The 14,896-nt window shown below is 38.2% G+C and overlaps 1 protein-coding gene across 1 annotated transcript in view; it reads left to right on the top strand.

The window, feature by feature from the left end:
- The window catches only part of ACSL3 (acyl-CoA synthetase long-chain family member 3), a 75,169-nt gene extending 63,771 nt beyond the window's left edge, over positions 1-11,398 (top strand). The window contains exons 11-15 of the mRNA XM_010837067.1: positions 617-691; positions 1,746-1,937; positions 3,511-3,625; positions 5,003-5,160; positions 9,303-11,398. Of these exons, the coding sequence (XP_010835369.1) occupies positions 617-691; positions 1,746-1,937; positions 3,511-3,625; positions 5,003-5,160; positions 9,303-9,460 (698 nt within the window). The 3' untranslated portion in view covers positions 9,461-11,398. The remainder of the gene's footprint in view (positions 1-616; positions 692-1,745; positions 1,938-3,510; positions 3,626-5,002; positions 5,161-9,302) is intronic.
- The last annotated feature ends 3,498 nt before the right edge of the window (positions 11,399-14,896 follow it).

Genomic DNA, 14,896 nt, shown 5'->3' with positions numbered 1-14,896 from the left:
ATTCATAATAGTGGTGAAGTCTTGCCCCAGATCTTTGAAAGTGAACAGTCTGAACCTCCAGCCTGGCCTCTGAACTCTTACTGTATGAGTTTAAATAGGGTATGGTAGCGTAAGCTGAGGTGAGGGGAGCTTCAGAGGTCTCACTTTGAAGACTGGAGAGGTTATTTGTCCTGCAAAGCTGTGTTAAGTCGAGTAAGAAAGTGGAATAGCTGTAAACCATTGTACTCTTTCATCCTTAAAAACAGGGAAGGCAGAGTCATGAACCAAGCAGCTACTTAGTGGGTGTACGAAAATGTGATGGTATGGAATCTGGGAAAACTGGAGCAGGCCTGTCCTGTCCGTTAGGGGCTATAGTTGTTGCTGTGCTGGAAATGTGGACCCACGGCTCTTGGAGATTCTGTACTCTTCTGTAAAGTGTCTTGTTTATAACCACTTAAGATTAAAGAAACAAAACACCTCAGTGTGGGCTACACAGCCTGGTTCACCAGTGTGCTACTTCTGCTTGTAAAGGTTCTCTGGGGATATCTAAGCTTTGGGATAAATCTTTGTAATTAAAAAAAAGTGAAGCAATTTATTAACTACCATAATCAAATACTTTTTTTCATTTACGTCATAGTGTGGGACTACAATACTGGCAGAGTGGGAGCACCATTAGTTTGCTGTGAAATCAAATTAAAGAACTGGGAGGAAGGTAATAACCTGTTTTAACCCCAGAGCATTAATTTGTATAGTATTAGAATTGTACTTCATTTTCTTCCTTATTTTAGAATATAAAATCACCCATAAGTGCTTACTTTTGTCTTTTGTAAATAGAAATATTTTTATCTAGAGCTGTGAGTGAATTTATTATGCTTGTTTCAGAGATGATTTTGAAGAATTGTTTTTTTTTTTTTTTGCTTGTTTTATTACATAAATGCAAGTAAGAATTATGGGGAAAATTTGAAGATGTATTAAATGAATAATGCCCATAAGTTGCAAATGATCATATTTTATAGAAACAAAATTGCAAAATTCATTCTGTGAAATGGAAGATTTTTACCTATTCTTTTCTTTTTTCTTTCTCTTCTTTGACGGCTTCAACCCAAAATTATCAGAAGGAAATTTTTACTATAATTACGTAAAATTGTCTTGCTCATTCTGTTTAAATACTAGTCATTTTTAAAATATTTGATCCTATTAACATGTGCATATTATTTCTGGTTTGTTTGGATACACTTTTCTTTTATACAAAGAGATTCTAAGCCTTGGGTGTCACTTTTCAGCTGTCTTTTAGCAAAACTAGTGAAAATGTTTCATAAGCTTGGAACTATTCTGAAGTTATCTGTAAGGAATAAATCCTCTAAATGTATGCTAGTTTGACTTTATACTGAGATTGATTCTCAAAATGCACAATTTAGCACTTTTATCAGTTAATTAGTATGATATTTAAGCATCTCTACAGAATCCTTAAAGGAACTGACCTGCATAGTACATATGTAACTGTTTTATACACTAGATGTTGGGTTTTTGCGTTTATTTTTTTTCTCGGAATAGTAGTTTGAAAGCAGAAGTGCTTATGGTTAAGTAACTGAAAATTTGTAGCTAGATTTAATGATGAATTTTGTTCATAGTGTCTGCCTTACTTTGAGAAACCCTAATTGGATCAAAATCAGATGTCCCTATTTGGAAACTAGCAGTTTCAAATATTCACCTGATGTGTGAGGGATAAAACTATTCAATTAACTCTAAATTATTCTGTTTATTAGGTGGATACTTTAATACCGATAAACCACATCCCAGGGGTGAGATTCTTATTGGTGGCCAAAATGTGACAATGGGGTACTACAAAAATGAAGCGAAAACAAAAGCTGATTTTTTTGAAGATGAAAATGGACAGAGGTGGCTCTGTACTGGAGACATTGGGGAGTTTGACCCTGATGGTTGTTTGAAGATCATTGGTGAGCCAGCTGATACTGTTTCTCTTTAAGTAGATGTTCCTGTAGTGTCTTTTCAAAAAAGAGATTGTATATTTAGAGAAGTTGTTTAATAGTGTAAGAATTCATCTTTCTGTAATGTTGGTATGGTCTCTGTATCAGCCCTGGAGTGTAAAAATGCACAAGAGGGACTGTATGGAATTTATAAGGCTTGACATGTTATGAGGCCTTAAGGTCTGTTCAGAAGTGGTATTTTTAATTACTACTAGATAACCCTTAAAGAGTCGAGTTCTTAGTAGGGAGTATTCATTTTTGTGTGCTGTGCTTAGTTGCTCAGTCATGTCCAACCCTTTGCGACCCCATGGACTGTAGCCCACTGGGCTCCTCTGTCCATGGGGATTCTCCAGGCAAGAATACTGGAGTGGGTTGCCATGCCCTCCTCTGGGGGATCTTCTCAACTTAGGAATCAAACGGGTCTCCTGCATTGCAGGCGGATTCTTTACCAGCTGAGCTACCTGGGAAGCCATCATTTTTGTGTATGTAGAGGTTATTGGGCAAGACTCTTGCCTGTCTGAAGCATTTCCTTCCCTTGCCATTGAGAGCTAAGGAATGCCTGGCAGCTCAGTACCAGGACTGACAGGTGAAAAATACATTCTCCTGCTTCTCCTCTTGGGTTCTTTGTCTCAGTTAATGGCACTTCTATCCCAGTCATGCCATCTAGACACTGGCAGGAGATGACAGCCTCTGCAGCCAGCTCCCATATAGTTAATCCAAATTCCATTACTTTACCTTATAAAATATGCCTCAAGATCGTTCTGTCCATCTCTTCCTGTTTCTGTAATTGTAGGTCAGGTCTGCACCTTTTGCCACCCTGTTGCAAGAAATTCCTTCTGTTGTAGTGCCTACCTCTGCTGAATGCACCCTCTCGTGGCCACCACGTGATTACTGAACCCCTATCTCCCTGACTGCTTTCCTGCTGGAAACTTTTGAGTGGCTCCCAGAGGCTCAGTTGAGGGTGGCCCCGCTCACCCATCTGCCCCCATCTCTTTTGTGCTGCAGTAATGCAAACTGGCACAGCTCTGTTCTTTGCCAGTGCCATTCCACTTGGCTGCTGCTCAGTCTTCTCTGAAGACTCAGTTCAGGCCTCACTTGCAGGAATTCTTCCAAAATCAGCAAGTTGGAGAGTCTGAACACTTAGCACTACCATGTTGTACTGAAGTAATATGGTTTTTCATCCTGCTTCTCTTCAGATAGACTGTGAGCTTTCACAGGGCACTTGAGTATATATTCTTGACCTTTCTGGCATTAATGTGTCCCGTGGACGTAATCTGTCGAGCAGAACGTACCCGAAGCCCTGAGGATGGGGTCCCTTAAGAAGCTAAGTTTTTTAAAAAAATGTATTCAGTGGTACAGAAATAAGGGCCTCATTTTATTATGTGTTTTAAATTTCAGCATAACTCTTATAAGGAACTTAACTGATTGCAAATTATGTAGGGGATGGCCAGTATTTGTGGGGAATAGCCAGTATTTGTATGTATTAAAGGTGTGTTGATACTATCCTCCAATGTGCCCTGCTCCTGGCCCTGTTTTTGCACAGATCGTAAGAAGGACCTTGTAAAACTACAGGCAGGAGAATATGTTTCTCTTGGGAAGGTGGAGGCTGCTTTGAAGAATCTCCCACTAATAGATAACATTTGTGCATATGCAAACAGGTAAGAGCATAGAATTTATGCTGCTTAAAACATTTGGTAATGCTGTCGGCCCTTCCTTTCTCTGCTGGCCTTCTCTGTAAAATTATACTAAGACCTCTTCCTTCTCATGGGTTTTCCTCTTCTCGTTACAGTCACTGGCTGATTCTTGCCTTGTGATGCTCCTCTCCATATTGTCCTCTGTCTGATTTCTGTTTTACATCTTGGTGCAGAATCCCATGTGATTGGAAGGTGAAGAAAATAAACCCTCCTTCCCGCTGCTTTGGTTCTCTGAGCTACTTGTCCTTCTACACGAGGAGGCTTCCCGCAACCAGTCTAGAGGAGAGCTGAGTAAAGAAGGAAATTGGTCGGCTAACAGTGCTCTGCTCAGTTCTTACTACCACTTCTCTATTCGAGCCTGCCTGGAGCCCCAGGAACCCCAAAGGAGGGCTTCCTTCCCCCCTTAAGCTAGGTTAAGCTGTGGCTTAACACATAGCGTCTCTTGCCCATGATGATTCAGAGGCAGCTGGGAAGGAGAGTTTAAAGTTAATCCCAGGAATGCACTCTTGGGAAATGTGTTGGAATTTCAGATTGACACACTGTTCACATTTTTCCGTAACACTACTGTGTGTGGCAATCATTCCCCAGTGGTAGTGGTTGGGTGTTTTGTGGCCAGCCTAGAAGACTTACTGCTGCAGTTAACATAATACTTACTGTGAAAAAATAAAATCTGGTATTAGAAGAACCAATTTAGAAATAGAGTTTGAGGTACAGCCCACTTTAGAGATTTACCATATCGATTTATAAATGATTCTGCCCTCTGTTAGTCATGAAGTGTTTTCTTTAGTGATGCTAACAGTTCTGGATTTTCTGGTGTGATACTAACCAGGACTGTCTTTCTTCTGATGATGCTGTCGTTTCTTCAGGTGACTGCTTTCTGTGGGCGTGCTTAGAGTTCCTCTAGAATACAAATTCTCATGATAAAAGAATATATAATCACATTAGTTTGACTTGTTGCCAGATTTTCTTAAAAACAGCTTCTTACTTTCATTAGCTTTTATTTTCGTTTATAGTCTATTGATGTGAATTACTGACTTTTTAAAGCTAAATTTTCTAATTTCTTTTAAAAGCATGATTCATAATAGTTATTATATACATAGTTGAAATTCATCATGAAATGTCAGATTAAGGTTTATTTAGCAATGAATTCTGCCAAAGCATCAGAACGTGTTATGAATCAGACAGTAAAAGTGGCTGTTGCATGAAGTAAGTGTGGCAAATATTATGTATGTTCTTTAAAATGGTAGAGAGTTGGCTTCTAAACTTGAGTGTAATCAGTAACCACAGTTAACATGGTGTGCCATTTAGTGCCCTAACCAAGTTGTCCCTTATGTATTTCAGTTATCATTCTTATGTCATCGGATTTGTTGTGCCAAATCAAAAGGAACTAACAGAACTAGCACGAAGGAAAGGACTTCATGGGACTTGGGAGGAGCTGTGTAACAGCTGTGAAATGGAGAATGAGGTACTGAAAGTGCTTTCTGAAGCTGCTATTTCAGGTGAGTGAGAGTGGTAACTGGTTCTGGGACTGAGATGGGGAGAGAATACTTTAACTTGTTTGTTCTGTTTTTGTTACAAGGGCTTAGGTTACATTTCCTGCTCAGAAACCAATCATATTTTCCTACCATTAGTTTGGAGAACATGCTTGTCACCCCCATCCATTCAAGCTCCTCTGGGGACACACAAGGCCACCACGCCCACCACTGATGTACACGTATCAGAACGTTCTCTTCTCACAGTTTCTGTTTTCCGGTTTGGCCCTTTCTCCATTCTGCTCTGCTGTTTCCAAGGCCCTGCTGGGCTTCCCAGACACCCCAGCCCACAGTGAACTGTCCAAGACTCTTTCTACACTGCTATCATGTGTGCTCTACCCCTTTTGTATGTGTATGTGTGTTTTGTGGAGTGGGCACAGAGAGATGTAGTTTGATATTCTTGGTTTAATAAAAACAGCTCTACTGTCTGAGTCATCAGCGTTAAGTGAAATATAAGTGTGCATTTTTATTCTCCTTAGATATGTCATTCAAGATAATGAAAAATGTAGATCTCATTTAATCAGATGAAGTTATTCTGACCCTGTATTTCAGGAGTAATTATGTTTTTTAGCATGTCAGCCTGAATATAGTTTCCAGCTTTTCTAGGTAACTCAAAATCCTTGCACTGATGCTGAATTAAGTTAGAAACCTATATTGTTTCTCCGTAAGGTAGAATACTGAAACAATTAAGCATAATTTAAAGTTTATATACTTAATATATATTTTTTAAAAATAAATTTTGTAAACAGACATATAATTTACACACCAAACATCTCAACCATTTAGTATACAATAGTTTTTAGTATGTTGGCAGAATTGTACACATTGCCATATCAGTTTCAGATTGTTATCACCTCATTGTCTTTGTCATCACCTCAAAAAAGAAATATTGTGTCCATCAGCAGGCACTTCTCATCATACCTCAGACCTCTTAGTCCTTGGGAGCCACTGATCTTTCTGTTTCTGTAGATTTGCCTGTTCTAGAGATTTTGTAAAAGTCGAACCATATTGTATATGGGTTTTTGTGACTGGTTTCTTTCACTTAGCATGAAATGTTCATCTCTATATTTTTGTTGTAGTGTGTATCAACACTTCATTTCCTTTTACTGGCCAAAGTATTGGAACTTCAACTTTAGCATAGTCTTTCCTATGAATACTCAGGGTTGATTTCTTTTAGGATTGACTGGTTTGATTTCCTTGCTGTCCAAGGGACTCTCAAGTTTCTCCAGCACCACAATTCGAAGGCGTCACTTCTTTGGCATTCCCCCTTCTTTGTGGTCTCTCTCACATCTGTACATGACTACTGATAAAACCGTAGCTTTGACTACACATGGACCTTTGTCAGCAAAGAGGTGTCTCTGCTTTTTAATATACTATCTAGGTCTGTCATAGCTTTCCATCCAAAGGGTAAGCGTCTTTTAATTTCATGGCTACAGTCACCATCTGCAGTGATTTTGGAGCCCAAGAAAATAAAATCTGTCACTATATGGGTCTTTATATATTTTAGATGCAAATCCATTATCAGATATGTGATTTGTAAGTATTTTCTACCATTGTTTGGGTTGTGTTTTTACTTTCTTGATGGTATCCTTTGAAGTACAACAATTTTAATTTTTATAAGAAACAATTTCCTTTTTTTCCTTTGGTTGCTTGTACTTCACATTTGAGAAGCCGTTGCCTAATCTAAGTTACAAGTAAATATTTTATTTTCTTCTAAGAGTTTTGTAGTTTTTGTCCTTATATTTGGGTCCTTAATCCATTTTGAGTTAATCCATTTTTATATATGATGTGAAGAAGGGATCCAACTTCATTTTTAAGCCAAGTCTATATTCAATTCACACCAGAGAACAGAATCAGTAGGTTAAATATATTTAACTATAGAAACTTTTCAGGTAGGGAATTGGTTTGCCTTTTCACTGGGGGCTGGCTGGACAGACTGGCAATCTGTAGGACAGACTGTTGAAAAAGTGGACTGGAGCTCTTAGGCAGGGGTCAAAGCCCCTGTCCATAGGCAGAATTGCTTCTTTTTTGAGGGGGCCTCAGCTCAGCTCTCAAGGTCTTTGAACTGACTTAGCCATATCTATAAAACCACTTTCAAATTGAATAACTGGGAACTCCAGCCTAGTCCAGATGAGGCATAAAACCACCACAGTCCTCCTGTTGTCAGCTTGGCACCCACATACATTTCCTTAAACCATAGTTTAAGTTCCAAGTAAAGACAGTAACAAAGTCAGACTGTCACCTAACATTAAACAGTTATCTTGTGTGCAACTGAAAATACATGAACCTTTTCTCCAGAAGTGTTTGCACACCCCTGAGTGATTTTTTAACTCTGCTACTTTGATATCCTGTAACTTAAATACTGTGATATAAAGTTAACTTATTAATATATTATGACAAGAGAATGAGGGGAAGAAAACAAAAGTATTTGCTTACCATATATACAAACATATTCACAACAAAATAAGGAAGAAATACTCATAGTTTTTATTAGAGTCCCCATTTCCCCAACTGGTCATGTGATTGTTGCTCTGTTCATTTTTCTAAAACCTGGTGTTGATGATATCGCTGTTGCTAGCATCGTTTTGAGTCCGATCATGAGTGCAGTGCTGAGTGTTTATAGCTGAGCGTGGGCTTCCAGGGCCTGCGTGCGAGTCTCCACGCCTCTCAGTGCTGTCAAACTCGTGTCCTTTAATGCTTGGTCCCTACTGTACTGCTTTTTCTCATGGTGGCTTTTCCAGTTAGAAACCACTCCTGAAATACTTGTAATCTTTGAAGAATAAAACTTTATTATTTGAGTTAATATATCATTTTTCTTCCTAAGGCATCTATATCTTGAATTCAATTCTTTTAAAATGTATGTATTATTATGGCTAAGTGTTTACCCCTTTCCCAATAGTATACCAGTTGAGAGCAGAAACTATTCATTTTTATTCATTTTTGTATTTTAAAACAATGTTTACTAAAGCATTTTACACAATAATTTTTGCTGGTAAATATTTGTGAAACAAGTGCTGGGAAAGTAAATCAGCCTTAATAAGGAAACGTGCTTCTTCAGATCTCATTCCCCCACCACCCCCTATCCTTCCCCTCTTGTGGATCTCCTTGATATCGAGCGGTGTGTGAGAAACACAGTAGGGAGCACACAGTTTTCCTCAGAGCTCACGGTGACTGTCCTGGCTCAGTCACTAGATTTCTGTTTTAACTTTATTATTTCTTAGTTGTTAAAGTGATTTTTAGAAAATTATTTTATTTTTGGCTGTGCTGGGTCTTTGTTGCTGTGTGGGCTTTTTCTCTGGTTGCAGAGAGCTGGGGCTCCTCTCATTCCAGCACTTGAGCTTCTCATCTTGCCATGGCTTCTCCTGTTGCGGAGCACGGGCTCCAGGGCGCTCAGGTTTCAGTCGTCGCAGCTCCCGGGCTCGAGAGCACTGGCCCAGTAGTTGAGGCGCATGGGCATAGTTGCTCTGAGGCATGTGAAATCTTCCTAGATCAGAAATTGAACCTGTGTCTCTTGCATTGGCAGGTGGATTCTTTACCACTGAGCCACCAGGGAAGCCCTCTAAAGTGATTTTTTAAAAATAAATTCAAAGAAAACAAATAGGTATAAGATCAAAAGTGACACTTCCTTTTTTTAATCCTGGATACTAGCCCCTCGAGCATATGGTTTATTTTATCTGTATCCTCATCCTACACATCTAGTTGCATGTAAGTTTATGTAGTGTTCAAACACAAGGCAAAATCATTTTTTTAAACCTAACAATATATGGTAAGTATCTTTATATACCCATACCAATAGATCTAACTTATTTTTAAAGAATGAATTGTGTACATTTTATGCCTATATCATAATTTACCCAACTCATTCTGTTGATGGACATGTAGATTTTCTAAACAGTTTTTTGCTATTATAATTCTTATATATATATATGTTTTGCTTCTAGTATTTCTGAGGGATAAATTGCTTAGAAGTGAGATTTATTAGCTGTAGATTTTACATTTTGATGGTTGTGTGGAGACGGAGGAAGTTAAAATTGTTTGCTAAGAATTTTAATTGTATATTTTTCATGGCTCTGTGTTTACTTTTTAATTTCTTTTTTCCACAACCTCAGCAAGTCTGGAAAAGTTTGAAATTCCAGTAAAAATTCGTTTGAGCCCTGAACCGTGGACCCCTGAAACTGGTCTGGTGACAGATGCCTTCAAGCTGAAACGAAAAGAGCTTAAAACACATTACCAGGCGGACATTGAGCGAATGTATGGAAGAAAATAGTTATTCTCTTTCAGCATCAGTTTGCTGCAGGGAGCTCAGATCAAATAGGAAAATACTTGAAATGCATGTCTCAAACTGTGAGGCAGAGTCCATTCCTCATATTAAACCTAAACTGTTATTTCTCATGACATCACCATTTTTAACTGACAGGATTAGTAAAATATTAAGACAGCAAACTTGTGTCTGTCTCTTCTTTCTTCCCCTCCTCCAGTTTACTTTACCACCTAGGACTGCACTTGTCAGCATGAGGACTTTTATGAATCATATTGGGGAACAGTGATTTTAAAAAACCTCAAGTTTTTAAACATGATTTATATGTTCTGTATAATGTTCAGTTTGTAACTTTTTAAAGTTTGGATGTATAGAGGACTAAATAGGAAATATAAGAATTGGTTATTTGGGGGGCTTTTTTACTTACAGTATTTAAAATGCAAGGGTATGGATGTGAAATTATGTAAATTTCATTCAAATGCTTTTGAATCAAATCATTGTTGAACTAAAGATTTGTTGCTGTGTAATTATTGTCTTGTATGCATTTGAGAGAAATAAATATACCCATACTTATGTTTTAAGAAATTGAGACCTTGTGAATATATGCCTCACAGTGTCTTCTTTATATATTTATTTTTTCTTAGGGAAAAATGAAGTTGGGTTGGTGCTGCATGAAACAATAGCAATAGAGGGTTATGGTTTCATAGTAAAGAAGAAACACAGCGAGGGTATCGCCAGTGGACCATTAATCTCTAGTAGCTGACCATCAAAATATCTAGTCTTCTAGTTAGCTATGGAAACTAGGAAACTATCTAAATGTTTAGAATTGGGAACAATTCTAAAAGGTAAGGTAGAATTTAAAAACAATAAATCAAAGGATGGAATGTTATTCTTTATTTTCACTGACCGCATATATATATATATATATATATACATTGAATTGTCTGTGATTATGCCATATTAATGATGGAAAGCTATTTCTCATTTTACCTTTAGTCGAGCTGTGTAGTGAAACATCTCATATTAAAATAAGGATTATTTTCTTGGATAGTTTGCACTGGGTGTATATGTGTCAGGCACTATAAAGTGTCTGTTGGTGGCTTATTAAAAAATGCACCTTATTTTTTCTACCATAACCTTTCTACACTAGAAAATGAGATACTTTAGAATGCTTCTAATAGTAGCATTCTTACTATGATATATGAGAATTTCACTTTATAATGAGGTGAGTTAATTTGCAGCTTTTTCATGTCATTGTGGAAATTGTTTGATTCTGAAAACATTGTATTATAGTATGTCGTTTCATATGTATCGCTTGCCTATTATTAAGAGTAATATTGCACCAATTAAGATGTGTTCAGATTAGGATGTAAAAAAATCATAGGTACCCTGTTTTTCATGTCATATTAAGTATCTTTTTGAGTCTCAGTTACTTTAGGCACCAAAAGGCAAAATAAAAACACATATATATGAAGAGAGATGAACATAGATCTGTGTAGGATGTGAGAGCGTTGCGGGCCTGCACCCTGTGGTTTTTGGTCATTTCAAGAACACATCATATTTGGAGATACTGCAATACAATATTTTTGTTTTAAACTTTTCTTGTATTCTTGTATATATTTGTATTATGTTTTGAATGCTTTTCTTGTCATAGTTTAAATTTTCAGTTTGAAAAAACTGCCAAGAAGTAAAAATAGGAAAAATTAAATGGTGTATCTCTAAAATGTTGTGATCTGAAACTTAAAGTCACCTTGGGTGGAGAGAATTTGTTTCTGATGCTTTATCTTTAGAATAATTATTTGCTTTCAAATGTTGTTTGGAAAGTAGAAAAAACGGTTCATTGTTTCAAAGGAGAGATGTCAATATAATTGTGACTTGAAATAGTGGCAGATGAATATGTAGCTTATCACTGATTCAGAATAAAAGTTATTTTTCAGAAACATCTAATATTGCTGGCTTGATCTGTACACAGTCTTATTTTTCTCACTTTTTATGGTTCCTGTCATTCCTAAAATATCAGATACCAGGTGTCAGATGACACGGAAGAAATGAGATTAAGTAGCATTCCCTTTCCAATTACTTTAATCCAAACCATCTCTGGTGACTTGGAAACTTGTATGTTTTAGTATTATCCTTTCAAGAATAAAAAGTTGGTTGATTTGAAAAAAAAAAAGTGGGAGTGGGCTACGGATGAGATGGCTGGATGGCATCACCGACTCGATGGACGTGAGTTTGAGTGAACTCCGGGAGTTGGTGATGGACAGGGAGGCCTGGCGTGCTGCAATTCATGGAGTCGCAAAGAGTCGGACACGACTGAGTGACTGAACTGAACTGACCCAACAACTATAATTTGAATATAAGAAAAATAAATATTGGTTTAACCAGAAGAACTTGAAGGGAAACTTCCAAGAATTATCTAACAGTCTCTTTTCAGATACGTGTATCAATTCTAAACAGAATGTTTTCTAACTGTTGTTTTCTGGAAGTAAGCTATATAGAAAATTGTTGAGTCTCTCCTGAAACAGTCTTACTCGTGTCTAACTCTGCAATCCCATGGACTGTAGCCCGCCAGGCTCCTCTCTCTATGGGATTTTTCAGGCAAGAATACTGGGTAGGTTGCCATTTCCTCCTCCAGAGGATCTTCCCGACCCAGGGGTTGAACCCATGTCTCCTGTGTTACAGGCGGATTCTTTACCTCTTGAGCTATCAGGGAAGCCCAACAATATTGGCAGTTTACAATCAGGTAGATGGGTGGCCATCTCTGCTCTGCACCAGCCCCCCACCTCCATCCCTCTTCCCTTCTCCCCAGGTCCCCACTCTCCCTGCTGGTATTTCTCAGCTTAAACTTCATTAGAAAGTTTTATTGACAACAGAACAAAACAAAGTTAGCTACTTTCTAAATGCTACTTGGTTTAAGTAATGGATTTGATGTCTGTGATCTCTAAAGCTTGATGTTTTTTCAGCAATGTTAAATCTGGAATGACTTTGCTTCCAGAATACACAAGGTTTTATAGTTTTCAAAAATTATTCCCTGTGATACAGCTTTGAAGCTTAATAAATCTCTGTGTGGGTTCTTTTGTGATAAGAATTATGTACATCTGTGATGTTTTAGAGGAGATGCACTTTTAAACTGTACATAATGGACCACACTGGAATGTACTGTACACTTTATATACTGAAAATCGGTTGTTCACTGAATTCATTTTCAGTGTTTTCTTGGTTATTGCTCTTTCTGTCTGAAAGAGTGCACATCAAAAAGAAGCAAGATAGCTACTATGTGGTATGGACTATATATTTGTGACTTGACATGAAGTTTGAAGAATAAAGATAGGTAAAAATTTTCTGATACTAAAACTCAATATTTTGTTTTTCCAAAGAAAGAAAAGCTCTCTCCATAAAAGCTAATTGACATTCCTGAAATACTCATTGAAAAAGGCATTAGGGGAATTGTCTTTCTTGGGCTGGCAATCCATTTGAAGGGAGACTTGATTCTAGGAGTTTTGTTCTTGATGTACTTTGCTAGCATCTGTCCTCACTTGCCCTGAGCCCTCTGGGCCCTTGCCCTTCCTGTCCTCCCTTGGGTTTTGACAGCACAGGAGCCATGCTCTGGTGATAAAAGGTTTTCTGCACGTAAGCATTCACATAGCATAAAGTCTTGAGATGATGAAGTTTGGCATTAAAATTTGTGGGGCAAAAGCAGTTCAGTTGCTCAGTCATGTCCAACTCTTTGCAACCCCATAGATTGCAGTATGCCAGGCTTCCCTGTCCATCACCAACTCCTGGAGTTTACTCAAACTCATGTCCATTGAGTCGATGATGCCATCCAACCATCTCATCCTCTGTTGTCCCCTTCTCTCACCTTCAGGCTTTCCCAGCATGGGGGTCTTTTCCAGTGAGTCAGTTCTTTGCGTTAGATGGCCAAAGTATTGGGAGTTTCAGTTTCAGCAGCAGTCCTTCCAAACATTCAGGACTGATTTCTTTAGGATTGACTGGTTAGATCTCCTTGCAGTCCAAGGACTCTCAAGAGTCCTCCAACACCACAGTTCAAAAGCATCAATTCTTTGGTGCTCAGGTTTCTTTATAGTCCAGCTCATCCATACATGACCACTAGAAAAACCATAGCTTTGACTAGACAGAGCTTTGTTGGCAAAGTAATGTCTCTGCTTTTTAATATGCTATCTAGATTGGTCATAGCTTCTTTTCCAAGGAACAAGTGTCTTAATTTCATGGGTGCAGTCACCATTTGCAGTGATTTGGAGCCCCCCAAATAAAGTCTCTCACTGTTTCCACAATTTCCCCATCTATTTGTCATGAAGTGATGGGACCAGATGCCATGATCTTCGTTTTCTGAATGTTGAGTTTTAAGCCAACTTTTTACTCTCCTCTTTCACTTTCATCAAGAGGCTCTTTAGTTCTTCTTCACTTTCTGCCATAAGGGTGGTGTCATCTGCATATCTGAGGTTATTGATACTTCTCCCAGCAATCTTGATTCCAGCTTGTGCTTCATCCAGCCCAGCGTTTCTCATGATGTACTCTGCATATAAGTTAAATAAGCAGGGTGACACTATACAGCCTTGATGTATTCCTTTCCTGATTTGCAGCAATAAAATAACTAGATTTTGTGCCAACTTTGAATCCTGGGGTTGTGGGAGGAAGTGTTCTGTCCTGCCTGATGTCTCAGAAACCTGCCTTCAGCTGCCATTTATGTTGGTTTCTGATAAGACTGGGTATAAGTACCTTTGTACTAACTTAAACTTTTGTAAAAAGTAGGTCTTTGAATGTAGTCTTGTAACTAATAGAACATCTGGGGAACTTCAATGTTTGTTTTATTTGAGTCAGTTTAAAAAGATGATTGTGCCTAATTCCTGTCATTAGCTTTGCTCAGTTTATTAAACATAGGTAGCTTAATGTTTCTACCATCCTAAATACACCTTATACTTTTAGGATGAGGTCGCTAGGTCATGGAAAGATTGTCATGGAAAGATTCCTCTGACATAACCCTTAAAAACAGCAGGCTATATACCAGTGTAGCCTGATTTGAGTCATGAAAACAGGTTATTCTTCAATTGGATTCCCCCCAAACTTTACTCCTGTCTCTGATTCCCTTCTCATTGGTCCATGTGCAGCTTGCAGACTGTAAGGGCATGTCTGTTTAGAAATCACTTCTCATCCCAGGACCTTGACATGGGACTGAACTTTTTTGAACAGATTCAAGTGTTGACATTATTACAATGCATATGTGTGTCCATGTTTAATGTTAAATGCATTTTTCTAGTCCCTCCAGGCTTCTAAAAACAGCCTTCAGCAAACCCCCATCAATGCCCCCTTTTACTGATACCTTTGAATACTGTTCACTTTGGTGGGATTCTTTCAGAAGCAACTCCTACCATTTGGTTGGGGTTCAGGCTGGGTTGGAAAGGGAGGGGACGGGATAGGAAGGTGCTG

The sequence above is a fragment of the Bison bison genome, unplaced genomic scaffold (genome assembly GCF_000754665.1).
Source record: "Bison bison bison isolate TAMUID 2011002044 unplaced genomic scaffold, Bison_UMD1.0 scf7180017864068, whole genome shotgun sequence".
In the NCBI taxonomy this organism is placed as follows: Eukaryota; Metazoa; Chordata; class Mammalia; order Artiodactyla; family Bovidae; genus Bison; species Bison bison.
Note: the sequence above shows the minus strand (reverse complement) of the source record. Positions and strands in the feature narration are given on the sequence as shown.